The 20452-nt window shown below is 36.5% G+C and overlaps 1 protein-coding gene across 3 annotated transcripts; it reads left to right on the top strand.

The window, feature by feature from the left end:
• The first annotated feature begins 745 nt into the window (after window positions 1-745).
• Window positions 746-20225, top strand: tasor2 (transcription activation suppressor family member 2). Of its 3 annotated transcripts, none has more exons than XM_026245042.1 (22): window positions 746-1438; window positions 2680-2828; window positions 2923-3018; window positions 3115-3187; window positions 5201-5292; window positions 5405-5542; window positions 5649-5776; window positions 5878-5891; window positions 6098-6197; window positions 6339-6433; window positions 6547-6647; window positions 6736-6808; window positions 7056-7127; window positions 7246-9438; window positions 10905-11688; window positions 12574-13006; window positions 14359-17952; window positions 18038-18160; window positions 18295-18448; window positions 18543-18648; window positions 18772-18953; window positions 19847-20225. In XM_026245042.1, the coding sequence occupies exons 1-22, from the start codon at window positions 1408-1410 to the stop codon at window positions 19942-19944; spliced, it is 8829 nt and encodes a 2942-aa protein (XP_026100827.1). In that variant the 5' UTR covers window positions 746-1407; the 3' UTR covers window positions 19945-20225. The 3 variants fall into 3 exon arrangements, with proteins under 3 accessions (XP_026100827.1, XP_026100826.1, XP_026100828.1); XM_026245041.1 differs by having other exon boundaries at window positions 746-1447; XM_026245043.1 differs by having other exon boundaries at window positions 748-1447; window positions 11340-11688.
• Window positions 20226-20452: the final 227 nt, after the last annotated feature.

The raw sequence follows: 20452 nt of genomic DNA, 5'->3' as shown, positions 1-20452 counted from the left end.
AAGCGAATCCATTTCTTCATATTGATATGCTCAAAATCACCCTTTGTGTGTATCTGTGCAAGTAAAGCACAATAAAACACACATATTTACATAGGAACACTTTATTGAACCTTATAAAATATAAAAAAAATATGAAACTCAATTTTATGCCCAAAAAAAGTGTAATTCAGAATTACATAAATATATTAAATTCTAATTTTATTAATATATATATATATATATATATATATATAGTGATCATTCTATATCTCTGAATAATATAAATCATATTTAAATGCTTAATTTTATGATCAAATCTTTGTAGTTTTCATTGTGAGAAAACATAATCCAGTGATTTAGAGATGTCCATATGAACGTTCCTCAAAAGTCTGTTGTATATTTGATAGTTACATTTCAACATGATTGTTTAAAAAAATATGTATGTAAAGTTGCTCCAGCATAGTAATATTTATTATTTATATGTTTTTTTATTATCCTGTATTGATATATCAAATTCTACTTTCAAATGATTCACATTCAACATTTTAAACATGTATTTCTGTATTGTCTGCATTCTTTGAAAATATTTTCCATATGTTTTGGTTTTGCCGACCAGAGATTTACTGGCAAAGCAGAACAAAAACAGCTTTGTTTTGCTCTAATTCACTCAGTGAACATTTCGTCCAGAACTGAATGTTCTTTTAGGCGTTCAGGAATGTAGAAAACGGAATACAGCTCCACCTAGAGGCCGGAAGAGTAACTGAGGCATTTTCAGAGCAGCGATGGATATATTTGTTAAATTCAAGCTACTGCTGTCTATTCTTTATCGATATATAACGAAATGCAACTTCCCTTTAAATAACTGAATCAACATTCGGAGATAAACCAGCGTATAATTTGCATCGAAAGGCGTCGTTTCAATATGCCAGCCTGCAACCTCTAGCGACGACAAACGGTACTGCATGCTGGACGCAAGATGGACGCAAACTTCTAACTTTCTGTTTCTTTTTCGTTTTGCTTTTGCTCGCGCGAGCTACTCTCTTCTAGGTAGCGCGCCGTCTCTCGAGTAGACAGCGCGCGCTGTCGAATGAATTCGAATCCCGGCCAGAATTCGAATTCCGTTAAGACCTCCAGTACGAACTGCTGGCAGCCGTTCATTTCCACAGCCCAACCTTTGCTGTCTTTATGTGGATTCGCTTCCTGGTTGCAACATACAGTCACATAGTACAATTCAAGTCCTTCAAAACGCAGTTCAGCTTTAGAGACCAATCGTCAAGCATAATAATTGTCCTTGCAGCTCCATGACTATTTTACGGTAAAGGCGGCATCTTTTTATTCGTTTAAGTGGAATGTCGTGAGCCGTCGAAGATCAAAATTATCTAATATCTCGAGTGCAAAGCGAAATCCTGGGATCTATGCCTCGTCTTCATGGAGAATGAGACTACTCGATCAACAGAAGGTGACTGGGGTTAGTGGACTCGATGACACGTTTAGCTTCTGTTTTCACTTCGGTAGCGTTTGTATAATCCGTTTAGTTTTTAAATATCAGTGTGAATACATATATAAATTAAGAAATTAAATTCACAGTATTTTATTTGCTCTTTTTGTTTGTGTTGACAGCTAAGGAAACTGGTTAATAAGGCTATGGGTATTTCAATAGAATCACACTATTGCAGCTTAGTGTCTTATTTTGGTTGAATGAAGACCAGTTCAACACTAGAGTCAGCATGGGCCTGGTAAATCTCCACGTGATAGTTTTAACTTTCATCCAAGCTTTTGAATTAATTTGAATAAGGGTTGATTACAGTGAGTCACGTTTATGTACAATGTCCTCTTTTGTAGCTACTTGGGTCCATCAGTGTTTTATATGAAGCTCTTTCCATCTTATATATTATGTATATAAATGTTTAGTTTTTAAGGTTGATGCACAATTTACATATTGCAGTATCAATTTTATGCTTTTTTTATTTATTGTATTATATTATAAATGTAACTTTTGTAGCTGGTCTAAGGTGATCATTAGCTGATTCTAGCTTGGTTGACAGATGTTTCAAAAACCAGCTTGACCACCTTAAACTGGTAAGACCAGCTGATAGCCGGCTTTGCTGGTGGTCTAAGATGATCTACCCACTAGAACCAGCTAGAAACCAGCAATAAACTAGAAAAGTAAAAGTTCGAACTCCACGTGCAGAAGACAATAGGCTGCATTTCATATTTCTGTATAGTTGGATGAGTTAATGATGATAAAAAAGTTATTTTTGAATATTTGTATATACATTCTGGTTATATTATATCCTACATTTGAAAGATTAGTGTGGAAATCCTACCATGAATGTTGCACAATAGGATTTCGCATAAAGAACAGTGGGGGTTTTTTTTTTCATAAGAATTGTGCAATTGCACCTTTTTTTTTTATTTATTCAGAATTATTTTTTGCTTCTTTTTAAGGGGTTGTGTAGCCAGTTCACAAAACTGTTGGTTCTTTTAGCAACTAAGTTGTTTACAAAATGGCTCTCTACCAGACCATTTATCTCAAAATGTCCTTGAGGTGACTTCTAAAACACGCTCTCTGGTAACATTTCCAGAGTGACAAAAAGTGACCTGGAAAACCATCCATTTTGTTTGTTATTGGAAAGAAGGAATGTTTTGGAAGATTGTGAAGCAGTTAGTATAACTCAAACATGTGTCCTGTCTTTCCAGGTCTTCTGGAGCTTGTCCATCCAGGCTCAGCGACCTTTAATGAGAGTATTCTAGCTCCACTTCGTAACAACTATTTGTATGAGGAATCAAAAGAATGTTTCACGTATAACGCTGCCCATTTGATCCACAATGGCGCTTTACAAAAACGGGTTCGTTTAATATAAATGTTCTCCATACTGAACTAAATTTGGAGTGATTTAGTGAGATTTGTGTTATGTTATAATAAATGTCTTTTTCCAACAGTATGCTGCCTTTCGTTCTGAAAAACGGGAAAAAGGATATTCTGAACAGGAACTTGAAGAGTCATATGGCTTCCTGTTGCTTGATGATGCAAACAGGGTACAGTAATACCTTGAGCTTACTGAATCAGCCTGATTTCAGAACTGTTCTTTCTGAAACGTCAAACCCATTACAGCATCATTTGTTTTCCAACAGGCAAGGAAAATTGGCGAAACAGGCTTGTTAGTTGGACAAGCAAAATGCACTACTCTTGGAGACTCCTTGAAAGGTAAAGAAAGCTATGCATTGCATTATTTGGTGATCATTTTAGCATAACAGCCTGATGTGTTTACTTGCATGCACAAGATAATATTTCACATGCGACTGCAAGAAAATCAGCCAAGAGGAGGGTCTGAAGCCTTCATACTTGTCTGACAGGAGTTGTACAGTTTGTAAGTGCCGGTTACTGGCATGAATCCCAGCTTTGTTTCTTTTTATATATAGTGTAACAGAATTGCAACATAGCTGTACTGCAGCTAAATAAATCTACCTCAAACCATCAAAATAAATAGGCCTAGCATATACTAACAAAAATAGTATATAATGTACTGTATTACTAAAACAATACCTGTTATAATAAGTGTTCACAGGGTTGGTCAGGAGAACTGCATTTTCCATGTCCATCGTAGGTTCTCCTACATATGAAAAGGAAAAGTGAAAGTATGCTATGTAAGAGATGCATTTAATCTATGGAAAGAGAAAGTGAAGGTCTTCCTGTACACTGGTGTTCTCACTAGTGTATGGGAAGTATTTACTGCAAAGTGTTCAATAGCGCTAGAGACTACAGGGCTGTTATAAACTTCTGGTGGAAGACTATCATATTGTGGAGAAATGAGACACATTGCAAGTAAAGGAATCTCATATCACTAGGCACATGGTGGGACCATCATGGCTTGATGATGAGCAGATAATTATTAAGTAGTTTGTAATGAATTTTGTAGTGTACAAATAGATTTAAAGAGGAGCGCCTGGGTGTTTGGTGGACAATAAAATCTGAATATGGGACATGCAGCACTACTACTACTAATAAACATCCCATAATCAAAAAATGTAATCTGATTACTTAAAACAGTTTGTGATAGGGCCATTTTTTTAACCATATGCTCAAATTCAGCACACATTCTAAGTCAAATAATTTCAGGCCTTCATATGATAATAGGTTTTCATATTTCATTTCATTACTGTTTTTAAGTATGATGTAACTGGTCAGTTATGCATAGTTTGTGTGGTTTAAACCACTTCTGTTTCCTGTGAAGGGAAATTCTTAATATACACGCACCTTTGTGAGTGTAAAACCAAACTCTTATCTTTACAAAGGCTGCATAACCAGAGTAAACTTCATGTGATATTGACTGTAAGTTGCTATCATATTAGTGTTCTGTGAATCATCTGTAGGAGAATAAGATAAAGTTTTTATTTCAAAGGGTGAGTTACTTTTTTTTTTTTTTTTTTTTTTTTTTATAATTTTGTGAACTTCAGAAATGTAGGTGCATTGTTAAGGTTTGTTTAGTCTTAAATCTAAATATCACCATACGTGGTAAACCAAAGTGTCAAGAACTGGGCGTAAGGGCACACACGGTTTTTTCAGCATGGAAAAGATACTACAGTATTTGTTAAAGAAGTCTTTACTGGAATTGGTGTAGTTTGGATGGGAAAGTACTAGTTTCTATTCTCTACAGGTTTTTTTTTTTGTTTGTTTGTTTCTTTTTTTTTTTTGCTAGAGCCATTTAAGTAGCAAAGTTATCTAGCTAGATAACTAGCTTCTAGCTTAGTTTAATAAATTACAGTATGTTACATTTTTCTCTTAAAAGCCTGGCTATGCAAGACTAGGACTTGTTGACTAAAGATTAAACTTGTTGGCTGCAGTTTTAACATGTCAGGGCAAATAGACTTTTCTGAGAACTCCTTGTGCACCTTTTTTCTCATTCACAACAATGCTGAATAACTAGTTATTCTGGTTTTCTATGGTCCGTTAATTGCCTGTATTGGGTATGAAAAACATTACTCAGAATTCTGGAGAGAACACCTTTCACTGAAGCACATATTGTTTGCTTATATACGTAACGTAAAGACTTCTTTGAGGGCAGTTTGTTTGCATCAAAGCTCTCTGGACCTTATTTCTTTTGGCTTGTGATTATCTGAAATGTGTGTTAAATACAGCTTTCTGTTGTGTAGTTGTTTTCTGTTACTGGTTGAGGTGACTATTTTCACATTATATTTCTGATATGTGCCTTTATATTAGGTGTCTATATCTCAAAATACTCAGACTGTCTTGATCTGAAGCGCTGGTATGATGGCAAGACTGGCTACATAGTCCTTTTGAAGCTGTCCAAGGTATGCAAGTTGCTGGAAAATTGTAATTCTTCTACCCACTTTCTGTTAATTTATGCTGATTGTTCCTAATGCACCACATGCAAACATGTTTTCTTATGTATTTAAACATCAGGGGAGAGTGAAAGAGGTTACGGACAACTACACCCAGAATTTCACTCCTCCGACAGCTGGCTACGACTGCCACATATCAGATCAGCTTTGTGCTGTGTCTTCAACTACTAGTTCTTTCTTGGCCTATGAGCGAACACAGGTGATACAGCTCTCATAATAAACGGTTCCCTTCCTTCCTTCCTTCCTTCCTTCCTTCCTTCCTTAGTTTCAAACTGTATATCTAACAAAGTTGGTTTGTCTTACAGTACTACATGTATGAACTCCGTGGTGGAAGCAATGACATAGAAACATGTCCAAGACACGCTTGTCCATTTGCCATTGTGGCATTCTCATATGGAAAGATGAGCACCATGCCAGAGTTGGAGCAAAAAAGGTTTAGCAGTTTTTATATTCTTAAGAGAAACATTAAGTTTTACAAAAGATAATGGTGATTTTTGACAACTAATTTTTTTTTATTTACTGTTTCTTTTCAAGCCAAGACAAAACAGGTAAGAATTATAGATTATTTTGCATATATTTTTCCTGTTTTTGTGGTGAAATTGCAGATAGCGAAGATTCGCAATCTTGTCTATTGTCTGTCATTTATTGTAAAGGGTTTTGAACTCATTTTGAATGATATTCAGTGTATTTTGAATGCTCCTTTGATAGTATGTAATTACCAACCTGGTATTTTAAGCCACATTTTGTGTTGTAGTGTTTCATTACCAACCGTGGATTGGCCAATTCAAGATTGAATCTGCTGTCTATGATGTTGGTCTTCAGTCTTCGAGTGGAGCCTGGTTTCCAGCAAAGCTGTAGGTTTTATTAAAGGACATGTTTCTTTTCAATGCTATAAATCAAATTTACCAAAAAGCTGCCCAATAATCAAGGGTAGATTATTCTACCCTATACTTTATAGCTACAGTATTTGACTGAAATGCAAACTGTATTTTTAGCCCAAAGACGGTCCAAATTGATCGTGCAATTGGTGTGTCTGAACTGAAGAGGACTCTGCCACGTGAAATCTTTGAAACTTGCATTGTTGGTGAAGGTGTGTTTAACATTTTATTTTGGTAACTGACAGTATCGCCCATACTGGTGCTAAAACTGTAAATGAGTGCTTGGGCGATGTCTTGTAATTTCTTTTCCTCTATCTCCACACAGTTTGCATAGATGGCAGATGTTTCAACTTGTATGACATTGTCTCCTCTAAGGCGAAAAATGACCTGGCTCAGATAGCCCAAGAGCTGAAGGAAAAAGACATGGTAAATGTAGAGAAGAGAGAAATATTTATAATAATTGGACAAAACCCCTCTGAACAAATCTTGTCTTATGATCATTTCCATTCTACAGGCTCTTGTTATCCCACTGGAAGATTCTGGGTTCCTTATACTGTTACACTCTTCTCACCTTTTCTCTTATGAAGGTAAGATGTTGCCCAATATACTCCAATCCCACTCATTTTCTTCATAGAGTAATTTATTTTTGAAACCAATTTGTAAACCTTTTAAAAAACAGACCTACCATGAGCACCAAGGTTGTTAGTGTAAGTGATGTCCTTTTGTTAATGTCGTCAGTGTGTGTCAATTCCTGTTGAAGAACTACAGTATATTATCAAAAATCCTAAATGTATATTTGTTATTATAATGGTAATACATTTCTCTTTTTTCTAGATGCAAAGTCGGGTAAGGCAGCAGCACTTCAAGGCATGTTTATTTTTCCAGACTCAAGAACTGTGCCAAGAGGTAACAAGGATAGTAATTTGATGTATTATATTTTTTTACGTCTGTGTACTTAATGCAGCTTCTATTTGCAAGTCTTTTGCATCTTATGAACATATGTTTTGTGTGGTTTTATGTTTAGATGCCAAGTCTGACCTGCAAAATTCTAAGGTATCAACAGAAATAATGCAAGTTATCCCAGCACTCAACTATGCAGAAGTGGAGATGGAAAAATGTTCTCCAAACCAGCAGGGGCGCTCTCAGATGTCTTTAGAGAAGCATTTGCAAGACTATGGAACTCTTTTTCACCCAGGGCTATTGGACGTTCCCACCAGGGAAGCCAGTATGTTTCCAGATCAATTTGATGTGCCTGGTGGTTTTACCCTAATATCGCCTAAATGGTCACTGGAGGCTGGTACTCAATTAAAATCCTATTTTGATGAGCCTTGTGGCTTTACAATTCCAGTAGGGAGGGCGTTAGAGTTACTCACTGCTGGTCGACAACAGCGTGGTGATGATCATGATGATGATGTCTATTATTATATATCATCACCTGAGGATGTGCCACAGACTGAGGCCCCTGTTGAAATGGAGGTGACAAAGCAATCTGAGGCCATTAGTGATGCCTCTGACAGGACAGCTAAAACAGTTGAGAAACAAAAATATGGGCTTGGAAAGCTGGGAACAGCTGTAGTTACAGTAGCTGACAGTGTGTTGGAATATCCAACTTCCACAGTGTCACCCAAATTGGGTGATGTCCCTGCAGAGAATTTTGTAATTATTGAGAATCATGTTGGGAAAAAATCTCAAGGTAGTTCTAAAGGAGATGCTGATGAAGTCGGTGTAGATTTATCAAAAGAGACCATCCAAACTAGTAATACACCATTAATCAGATCAGCAGAAGAAGGTGCTACTGCTTTAAGTGGGGGGATGGAAGATAATACACATCCTGAGAAAGCAATGCCTGATCCTGATAAGAAAGTAAATCGGAGGTCCTTTTCGAGGCGTAGAGGTAGGAAGCGCAGAACTAATCGGAAAACCAAGGAGATTAAGAAAGTTCAAAAACAGATTGCTTCACCCACTTCAAGTTTGCCTGTAGTTTTGCCAGCGGATTCTCCGGATGACCCTACGAAAGACCAGATTAAGACTGAAACCGTGCATGCTGATGACATCAATCAAAGACCCCATCCAACTCGTAGGGGCAAGGGATGCAGGAGAAATCTGACTGAAGCCAGACAAGCACAAGACCCTTTATTAAGTGTGACAACTAAAACTATAGATGATCAAAGTATAAAAAATGAAACAAGTCCTTCGAAAAAAAATTGGCGGTCTCTTCCAAGGCGTAAAAGATTGTGGAATACAGATGCCAATCTGAAACGGTCTTTGAGATCAGATGCTGTAAAGAACCATGAGGAAACTACAGTGAATGTACAGCACAATGAAACAAAACAAATGTTGTCTAGCTCACACAAGAGGAAGATGGAGGGATTTAATTTGAGGGAACGTTATGGTTTAAAGACCATAATCACAAACTGTGGTAGAGTTTTTGTTCCGCATGGTTCAGATGTTGACGTAGAGTCTACAAAAAAGGAAAAAATGCATGTTGAGATGAGCATTGACACAAATGCAGAAATGATTTCTCCTGTGGAGAAAGAAGTAGTGGAAATTAAGGGAGAATCTCCCTCGACGGGTAAAGAAGAATTGCCCTCAAAAGATCCACTGGTCAATGACAATGAAGACTCGGACAGCCCTTCAGAAGACATGCCAAGTGCTCTCTTGTCGGCACTAAGGATATTGAGAAAACTTAACAAAACCAATCCATCAGAAAGTGACAAAAGTCAGGATTTCTGTCCAGAGAAGTTCATGAATGCCACATCAGTCGTGGCTGTAGATGTCCAAAAAAATAACAAAGATCATCCTATTGCTGTTCAAGCAGATGCAACTTCCAATATTCCCGGAGTTTCTGACCAGTCCACGCATTCGGACCAAAAAGTATCATCTCCTGACAAAATCAAAAAGAAAGCAAAACGTGATGTGTACAGTGCAATATCTATAAGCAAATTAAAGACTGTGCTAAGAAGGGGAAAGAGTATGACATCTCCTTCCCCTGGTGACGGTGCAAAAGCTGAACCAGATAACACAGAGTTAGAGTCAAAAAAAGTTAAGTTGGGTGCCATCATGGATCTGAAGTGTGATATTGCCAAAAATGAGCTGAAAGACGAAGGATTACAACCCATGAATGATGAGGCACAACATACCCCAATGAAAAGTGTGGAGTTAACCCAGCAACCTGTGTCTTGGAGAGGTCTTATTCACAAAGCATCAAAAGAAAACGGTAAGAAAATTATTAGTTTACACGTTCCATCATTAGGGGTGGGCGATATGAGCTAAAATTCATATCATGATGTTTTACACTGTTCAGGCGATATCAATATTTTATTGTGATATATATATAAAATAATAATAATTACAGGCAAAATATTTTAATCTTCTATAACTAGAAAAAGTGAGAGATTGGACATAGACTTTTTTTTACATAGACTGCCATTGTTTTGTGTTGTTTTTAAGTGCAAACGTGCAATAGATGCAAGTGTTGGCCAGTGTTTCCAAAACTTGTTCTGCCAGGCCCCCCTTTTGTAGGGAAAACATTTTTCAAGAACAACCTCGTTTTTTTTTGTTGTTGTTTTTTTTTTTTTGGAAAATCTCTTATGCTCACCAAGACTACATTTATTTATTAAAAATACAGTAAACACTGTAAAATTTTTAAATATTGTCAGTTTAAAGTATCTGTTTGAATGTTTTAACATATAGGCTACTGTATTCCTGTGATCAAAGCTGAATTTTCAGAACATTTACTCACACGATCGTTCAGAAATCATTCTAATATGCTACTTTGCTGCTAAAGAAACATTTCTGATTATTATAAATCTTGGAAACAGTTGTGCTGCTTGATATTTTTGAGCACATTATTTTTTCACTTCTCTTATGAATATTTTAAATGGTCCTTTGTGTCCCGATTTATTTAACTCAATCTAACTCTTGAGTCATAAATTGTGCCATCTATTGGTTTGTTGATACAACCACAGCTATTACAACTGATATCGGAGTGCTCAAGCGGGTACCGCGAGTCATGTTGAGGTAATTAAAAATATGTCTGATTAATATTTTCGTTCAATTACACGATCCCTCAGTTTAGGAACCACTGGAGTAGGAGATTTGCGCTCAATTAGTTTGGTCTGTTACGATGTTCTATGTATTTGTTTGATTAATGCCTTTGTAGTACGGCGTTGCACACAGAGAATAAAAACGTGCAGCCTTGACTCTTTATTATCATTTGTGTTCAAATTTGCAATGCGTTCAAAATTGAACAAAACTATATAAATGCAAAATTTGAATTCATGAATATAACAGTGTCCACGGTATAGCAAAATCATACCGGTATAGCCCACCCCTATTCATCATTAAACAAATGTTCACATACCAAGAGCGGAAAAGTGTCCAGAAAGAATTCTGTGTATATTTGCAACCAGTTTCAAACCTCAATCCTTTGTGATTACCTTTCATTCTCTGTAGTAGTCACTAAATTCGACTGGCTTGATATTAAGGCATGATTATGCTGGTGTATTAAAATTGGCCCCACGTTTTCCCTCTCCATCTGGCTGTCTTTCGTGTGCATGTTCTTCTGCTTCTTAAGGCCACTGTCATACTCTACTTCCTCTTATTCTTTTGTATGTCTGCACGATTATGCACTTTACTACTGCTATTTTATGCTTTGTCTTTGTTTTTGTCTATTTCTTACAGGGTCCCTCAATTTTGACACATCAGCACCTTTTGAAATAGCTAAGCACACTGACCAGCAAGTCATGTCTTCGCTTATTGGGGATAGGGTGGGAAGGAGAAGAATTAGCACTGATTGCAAAGCCAGTGCAGAGAGAATGAGCACGGGTGCATCTCTGCCCCCAGATGCTTTGAGTTTATTGGCTGACTTGGCCCTTGGTGCAAGTAATGATAAAATGTTAACAAACTTAGAAGCCAAAGCAGGCCTGGAGGCCATTGATGGAGTGAATGCTAGCAGCTCCCCGGAGTCAGTCCTTCATGCACTTCTTCGTTATCCATCCAACAGATTTAAATTACCCCCCCGGTCTCCTTTCCCAGAAGGTCTTTTAGTGACTGGGGAACTGATTTTGGAAATATCAAAAGAACATTCTTACTCACAGACCACCTCTCCACTGTCAGGTTTGTTAGGTCCATATCCCAAGGTTTCTTTTCCATCTGGAAGTGTAGAATCACCTCTGTCATTGAAAACTGGGCTTCATCTGAACCTACCCAAAGACAGCGTGGCCTCATGTTATCAAGAGGAAGTGGGCAAAGCAGAATGGAAGCATTTGATTTCTCCAAATAAGCAAATGTCGGAGATCCTAAAGACGAAACCGCGGAGACCCCGAATTTTACGCAACAGAAGCATAATTGAAAAGGAGGGAATGATTCAAGTGACGAGGACTTGGAAAGAGCCATATGATTTTAAATTTGACAGCAAGTTCACCAATGAAAGTAAAGACAAAACTGTCACACGAGCACTTCATGGGTAAGTAGTGCTCGTTGCTCCTAAATCTTGATTAAGGTTTAAATATGATTATTGTAGTGAATTTTTAATATAGTTTTTATGTTGAATTGTGGCCAACAAGCTATTCACACATGACAAATATCAAAACATTATGGCATTTAGTTACTTATTTTTCTGATGAGTGACAATATAGTGACAAAATAAAGGAATAGTTCACCCAAAATTAAAGGTTTGCTGGTAGTCACACCATTTCCATTTTTTACTTGACTTTCCAATATTTTCCTTCGCTCTACTTAAAAAAAAAATCATAATTTTAATTTGTTTTATTTTCCATAAAAATTTATATTATTTTTTTTTTAATTACATTTTGCATTGTCTTTTAATTTTGCCTTTGCATTATTTCATTTTTCATTCTTAAAAAATTTTAACATTGCAACAAGCTAGAAATATTACAGCTATTATACAACACTATACATTTCATTTGCTGGAAAATTGACATGATGCAAACAATTACTCATTGGTTTGTAGTTTTCAACATATTCTTACTGATTTTATCAAGACTATTACAAGTCTTTACAGTACAATTACAATTTCTCTCATTTAGCCAGATAACGTTTTTATCCAGGCGGTAACAAATCAGTGGAATTTGCAACACCAATGTAGAATAACAGAACAACAAATGTCTAGAGTTTGCTAGATACAAAAAATGCTACATACTTAAAATATGCCAAAGATGAGGTTTCCCCTGTAACAGTTTTTGTGGTGAGAATGTGTTTAACATCGTTTAACAGTTTTTGTGGTAATCTTTTGAGTTATCATAACCCATAAATAGACATTCCAAAAAGGCTCTGAATTTCTTTTTTGAATTTCTTTTCTCAATCTTTTTTTTTTTTGTAATGCTGACAGGAAATGGAACTTCAGCATTGAAGATACCTATGAGGATGTCCATCTCATATTTCACATGTGGATTGGGCTTTTCTATAGTAAAACCTCTTCCAGGTTATTTCACCTTGAAAATAGTACCGCGCTTTCAAAGGAGAAGGAGGCTGAAATTGTTCATTTGGACATAAATGCTATACAGAATGCCGTGTCATTGCTCAACGTAGATTTGACCCAGAAAGCAGACTCAGCTAAGCCTGTGCATGTTTCATCAGAGGTTTTGGATCTTTCTGTGAAAAATGAAGAGCCTGTGAATCTTCGTTCAGTGTCAAATCGGTGCAAAAGCATAGACAGTGCATCACAGCCTGGTGAAATGTCATCTCAGAAGCATGAAATGGCACCAAGGCGTTCACCTTCTGGGACAGGTCTTTCTTCCAGTCCGAAAGTCACAGCATTGATGGTAATAGATTATATCTTACACCATTCAAATTTTAAAGAATTTAGGTGAAACAATGTATAAAAAAAAATTTTCCCTTGATGAGATTGTATATTTTTATAGAATTAAAAAATGTTCTATGACAACAGAAATCAGTAATTTGTTAACTCTTTACTTTTTACTCTTTACTCATTACTTGGCTGATAACTCTAAAATCTGTAGTTTTTCTTTTTGTTATTATAAAATAATTCTTATGTTTTTAATAAGATACTTTTGTAATGGTTATAGGTATTTTTAGCTTTTAGTCTTTAGGTTCTTGTCATCTTTATGCATAAAGAGCGGTGCTAAAGTCTTAGGCCATTTGTATTTCCACCAAAAAAAAAAGGGATCGTGGATGGTTTTAATCCAGTTAATTCTATCTTTTGCTGTAGTGTATCAGTAGGAAATATGAGTTTACATTTCCAAACAATTAACCATTAAATGTAATTGAGATGTTTGAATTCACAAGGAGTCTGACGACAGCCAGTGCTCTACACAGATATCTGATCTCACCATCATCCAGTCCATCTGGGATTATAAAAAAAATTAAGTTAAAATTAGATAAAGTTAAACCAGAAGAACTGTGGCAACGTCTCCAACATACCTTCCTGCTAAAATACGGAACTGTGAAAAGTTTTAGGCGCTTGTGTAAAAATGCTGTTAGCTATGAGGATACGTTAAAAAATAATGTCATAAATAGATTTATTTATTTCATTAACTTCTATTTACTAAATCTAATCAACATTCGGTGTGACCACCTTTTTCATTTAAAACGTTGCGTTTTTGTCCTTGGTACACTAATACAGTTTTTCAGGTAGCTTTGTGAGGAGGTTTCTCAAAGTGTCTTGGAGACATTGCCACAGTTCTTCTGGATTTAGTCTGTATCAGTTTCTTTATCTAATCCTAGATGGACTGGATAATGGTGAGAGAATATCTTTTGTGTGAAGCATACTGTCTGTTAATAGAAAAAGGAATGTTTGGAAGGAAGTGAAAACTGATATTTCCTACTTACAAGACACAAAATAATTGACTTAAAACAAAGATTATAGAATACCCAAGATATGCCACTCATTTAGTTTTGAATGGGGGGAAAATGCAATGCCCAATATGGCCGCTCTATCGAAAGAAGCCCTGCCTTCTGAGTAAAATAGCCAACCGAGAGCCATTTCAAAGATGGCCGCTGAGTGAAATTACTTGCCTTATAGGGACTTTGTTTAAAACCTTGAAAATACTAAAGACCTAAGACTTTTGCACAGTACTGTGTGTTTACATTTTTATATTCTTGTACAGCAGATTAAATATTGACTTATATGCATATTTAAATTTTTCTGTTACAGAATTATAGATCTGCTGTGGATATTCCAGTGGCAAGTTCAGTGCCTGACAGTGACAATGGCACTGATGATGAAAATTACATCACCACTGACTGCTCATATTCACAGCTCTTGGAAAAGAACAGTGCTTACAACTATTTGTGTGAGCAAGCATCAAATATGAGAATAGGTGTTCGGATACTTCAACCAAAGGTCAAAAATGTTTCAAATAATAAAGCATCCACCAGTGTGACTAGTTCTGGTCCCCCCAAAATTGGTGTTTTCCATCAAATACTTTGTCCCATAAAACCATCAGCATTCTCAAAACCAAACCGTCTGATTTTGGGTAGGAAAAGTGTGGATCTGGGTTTAAAGAATGAAACTGGGCATATGCCGCATGTAATACTGCAAAAGGAGATTATGCCTGACAGTGCAGACAGTAAAGAGGTTTTTGAAGCAAAGAGAGAAAGAAAGAAAGATGGGAGCCCAGAAGCTGTAGTTGATGAAAATGTTGGCAAGACTTTAGAACTTAAAACTGGAGCATCTGTTTTGTTGGAGGTAGAGAGTGTATCTGTATCTGAAGAGAGTAAAGTTCTCTCAAAGGAAGATAGCCGGCATGGATGTCTGATGATTATGGAAGATGAAAATACTGAAGAAATCATAACTTACGAAATGCCTAGCCAAGATCACACTAGTATTGTAGAGCATAAAGAGACTGCTCATGCAAAGGACAATCTGAAACCTTTAATAGATCTGAAAGATCACGCAAACATGGTTGATGAGCTGAGAGATGCTGCGCCACATGAGACTGTTGAAGAGCATAATGAGATGTCAAATGCAATGGAAGAACCGAAACCTTTACTAGATGACACCAATCTATTTGACCATGCTGATGAGCTAAGTGATATTTCATCAGACGAGACTTCTAATGCAAATGAAGAATTTAAGCCTGTGCATGATCTGAAAGATCATGCAAATATGGCTGATGAGCTAAATGATGCTTTGTCAGAAGAGACTACCATTGAAGAGTGTAATGAGTTTTCTAATGCAAAAGATCAGTCAAATGTGGTTGATGCATCATCCCATGAGATTAAAGGTAATGACACTAATGAGCTGGTGGAAGAGAAAGAAGCTCCTACAGGTGAGGAAATGATGCAAGAAATTGAGATTAAGTCAAAGGAAGAGGCAAATCTGGATGGCAGTGATACTGAACGTGAGACATCCACAGCAACGGAGGCACATCTAGATGAGCTTGCTTTGGGTCTACGGGATGATCTAAACTGTGTTAATATGGAATTCAGTGATGAGGATTCTGCCTTCATTGATGATGACCATGACATGAAGATGCAAAAGAGTGAAAAACAACCTCCGACACCAGAGGAGGCAAATCTTGAAGATGATGCCCTTGAAGAATTTAGCAAAGATTCATGCCAGGGAGATCAGCTCATGTCTGTTTTAAAGAAACACACCCCAGCTGCTAATAATGATACTTCTGAAGTAGTGCATGATGAGAGTGAAACCATGACCATTGAGCAGAGTATAGTCGTCCAACAAGAAGCTCTTGACATTTGCCAGGCTGTGTCAAAACCAACAAGTAATGCTGAACCCACCAAAATAGATATGAGTCATTCAGAAAATGATGACGAAAGAGATTTAGGCCAGCAAGATCTACCTGAAGTCACTGGTGAGGGTGACACACTCGTTGACGAGAATGAAACACAAAGTCAAGGTTGTTGTAAAGACCAAATCATAGAAACGTACAAAGAATGCCTGTCCCCCAAAATTTGTGCATCAACCCCGAATACCACAACTGACTTCATTCGTAATGAAGCAGTTGCTCGTCAAGCCTTGACAATCAACAAACCCTCAGAAGCGGAGGTAAACAGTATTTGCTCTACTCCCACTCAAGATGAAATTCCATGTTATCCAGAAATAAACAAAGGATTCAGGGAAGTGGATATGAATAGGGACCTTTACTATCCAGACAACACTGATCACTCTGATATGTTGCCACCTAAAAGTCCTGTAAGCCCTCACCAAAATGTTTCTACCATGACACCATTATCTGACTTTACTGGACATTATGAAAAAATCCACAGTGACAATCAAAGGTGGAAGAGAAGTAAATACCCTGGCACAATGGATTTTAAAGATAAATATGCATTAACTACTGAGCATTCACCCAGTGAGGACCCTTTTGCGTTAAGGCACAGACTTTATCCCACATCTCAACAAAAAGATGATGAGACCCGTAACTTCATAGACGGTGCATCTCTAAATGATTCTGAACTCTATTACAGAGACGATTTGCATGGATATTACCACAGATCTGATGAAGATATACCGTGGCAGGAATATCAAACAGAGGAATCCATTGATCACCAATCGTACCCATGTGAAAACCACTCTGGTGGAGACAATTTTCCACCCAGTTGCTCTAAGTATATCACATATGAACGTGAGTATTCCTACAAGCACAAAAAACGTGCAAAGAAAGAGACTGATGACTATTGTTGGGCAGAAGAGAATTATAAATCGGACCCTCTATCTTTCAAATGCCCAATAAAGGTTACTTGTACTGCAGACTCTGAGATGGAAATAGACCGAAGTTCAAAGAAGAAGTCTAGAAAAAGCAAATTCCCAGGTGACTTCAATCAAAATGCTGAGTGGAATGACAAAGACTGTTCCGACAGCATCCAAAAAATGTCATCCTTTGAAACGTATCAAACAAAGCCAGCTAGGTCGGTCACAGTTGGTTCCTTTCCACATGTTAAGCCAAGCAAGCAGCAATTTGACTGGCGCAGGTACTTCAGAAGGGAGGCGACTTGCAGTCAGCTGTTAGATGCGAGTGACAGAGATGACAAATTTGACATTCCACTCTCGTCTATTGTCACCATTTTGGACAGGAAAGGAAACCGTGTTACATTCAGTAACTCTCCCACCATGAAACCATCTTTTGATGGAGGTAATTTAACTAAAGGACTTGAAGACTCTTTTAATGACTGGCAAGAACAACGAAGGAAGGCTAACGTGACCCGGTCTGCACTTGATCTCGAGTACCTCATCTTTTCTGAAAATATTGAAAGGGTTCTCAAAGAAACTAAGAGCTCTGCCAGTACCACATCAAGCTGTAGGTCAAATCCTGACCCGGCTACATGTCCCATGACTGTTCAGTTTTCAAATTCCAGTGAAGTAGAGAATTCCGTTGAACTTTGTAAAGCACAGCAATCTCTTACAGATTTCAAGATTAAAGTGGACATGTCCGACAGGACAGAGACAAGGGAAATAGTGAGAATCCATAAACCTCTCCAAAGACCTTTCTGTGAAAAGAGCAATGACGTTAAGTTCTCTGAGATATCAGAAATAACAGAGCAATGCGCTTTTACATACAAGTCCATGATAAACGATGTCTGCAGTGGGAAGACTCTCCCTCGTCCTGCTCAGACAAGAAAGAGGAAGTTTGATCAAGAGAGTGTTAGCCATTGTCCTAGATTCCGCGGGCGTGTCAAGAAAGAAGTTTTTGACAATCTGAAATCTACTGTGAAGCAAGCATCTAAGATTAAGTACAGGTTCTATATCCTTGTCACATCAACAGATACCTTCTTTGAGGAAACCAAGGTAAGAAAGTTAATGAATTAGAAGAATCTTAGAAAGTGGTCCAAAACATTGAAAAGATTTTCATGTGAATTTCTCTGATTCGTAGAACCTTTTGGAGATTGAGGGCCACATAGCAGTTGAGCCAGATGAGTTTGACCTCAATGGTGACGATCAGGCCCCTTTGCTTATTATACTAAGGAATGAGGACATTGCAGAGCACATATGTAAGGTAAGTGAATGAGTAAAGCACAAAATTATTTTAAAGCACTAGTGTTAATTCCTCAGTAACAAATGTTAAGCTGAAAATTTGTGAACTACTTGTTTAATTGAGGTTGGCTTCTGAATGCTTTTCTATTTAACCAGGTACCTTATTTGCTGGAATTGAAGAAGTTGCCCAGCGTCCTGTTTGCTGGCATTGACCGACCCGATGACGTGGTGAACCTCACTCACCAAGAGCTTTTTGCTAAGGGAGGCTTTATAGTATGTGATGAATTGGCTCTCGACACACTTACTCTAGGTACTGATCAGGTTGCTACACAAATTATGCATGTTGTTTTACTGCTACATAATGACATTTTCATTTAACTTTATTTTGTCAAATTGATATGAAGACGACATGAAAAAAGTTGTTGGGATCCTGGAGGAGTTAGACAAGCTAGGGAAATGGAAATGGTTTCTGCACTACAGAGACAGTCGCAGACTTCGGGAAAATGCAAGGTATCTGGATGTGAGGGCCTTCAAGGACTGTCCCCTTTTGTGTTTATACAAAAGCTACAGTTAGTTAGTATTTGCTTACTTAGTTGTTGGCAGAGTCTCACTTTCCTCTAATCTCCCCAACAGGTCCAGTCTTGAGGGAAGTAGGAAGCAGCAGTTTATTGATTGCTGTCAGAAAGCTGGCATAGTCGAGGTCTTGCCCTATCATGACTGTGATGTCATGTCACGGGACCGACCCGACTACCTTTTCTGTTTGACTAGACTCCAGATCCAGAATGCCTCTGTTCGGTTTCCTGTGTTTATTACAGGTAAGAAGTTTAGATTTTTGTGAAAAGTTCACAGTTGAAGTACTATGAATAACATTTATGAATAACGTATAATAATTTAAAAATAAAAAAATTGCATACTTTTATACAAAACATTTTTCCTAGAAAATAGTGAAAATGTATTTGTTTTCAATCTGTTGACAGTATTTTCTGATTTATGGAGTGATAAAAAGAGATATTAGAGTCAAAGGGATTTTGGATAAGTCAAGTCACTTTTATTTATACAGCGCTTTAAACAGAAAAAGATTGTGTCAAAGCAACTGAATTCAGTGATGTCATCATCGCAGTTCAGTTGTCAATAGAATGAAACAAGATTTTTGAACTTTGCTTCAATGTTTAGATTTTTGTTCTAGAAATGTATACAATGTAGCACATATTTAATAAGATAAAGCCTCATTTGTATATTTAAACATAACATTTCAGAAAAATTTTAATATAAACAAAGTTTGCAATTTCTAATAAATCAGCTGGGTAAGTCCCCTATTCATCTGGAGCATCTCGTCTGCATTCAGTCTGGTAATATAGAGAATATGGTAATATCTTATCACAAGTTTAATTTCCTATACATTATCTGTCACACTATATAAAATATGACAACTGGCTTATCGTGCTGCTGATATCAGAGGTTATTTCACTCAACTTTCATTATTTATCGAGCGCTTACTAGTTGTACGAAAAACCTCACTGTTGTCAGCAGTATACATTTTTCCTTCTTTAAATTAAACTTTTTAAATTACTTTTAACAATTATTATTTATTTTATAAACTTATCAAAAGAAATAATATTTTTTTGTGAACCATGCATAACATGACCAGATTTAGGGAATATGATAATATTTTGTGATTTAATTGAAACTTGTTTTTGTTGTGTTGCAGACACGCCAACTGAATCTTTTGGAACAAATGGAATTTTAACAATGAACATTTACACATTTTCACGGATTCTTTCAAATGATACTTGTTCTGTGTCATAAATGTTTTTTGTTATTATTATTCAAAATCCAATATCTTACCATTGGTAAGTAAAACTGTGTTCATAGAAATAATTTATTGGTTATCATAAATGTTAAAGCACATATATTTGTTACTCATATGTAAGTGTTTACAATACAAGTTTTCTGCTGACAGCATTACGGTTTATAATACAATGAAAATGTACAAATGTAGGTCATAAAAATGTTTTAGTATGTTTTAACCTGACATTGTTTTTTATAGATGAAAATGTATTAAAACTCTAATAAATGAGCTGATTTAGTATGGTTGTCTTCATTTAGCTTCGTCCATTTTAAAACATGTTGTATTATGATTTATATAAATTTAAAATTAAATGTATTAAAATTTATATGTAGCATTTTTTTATCTATTGTGGGTGTTAAGATTAAGCAATATTTATTTGTATAGTGTTTTTAACAATACATGCATTCATTTATATCTAACATTTAAAAATTTGGATTATAGTATGTTTAGCTACTAACGTGCACC

Source organism: Carassius auratus, unplaced genomic scaffold (genome assembly GCF_003368295.1).
Source record: "Carassius auratus strain Wakin unplaced genomic scaffold, ASM336829v1 scaf_tig00008058, whole genome shotgun sequence".
Lineage (NCBI taxonomy): Eukaryota > Metazoa > Chordata > Actinopteri > Cypriniformes > Cyprinidae > Carassius > Carassius auratus.
This window is presented reverse-complemented; position numbering and strand designations above follow the sequence as displayed.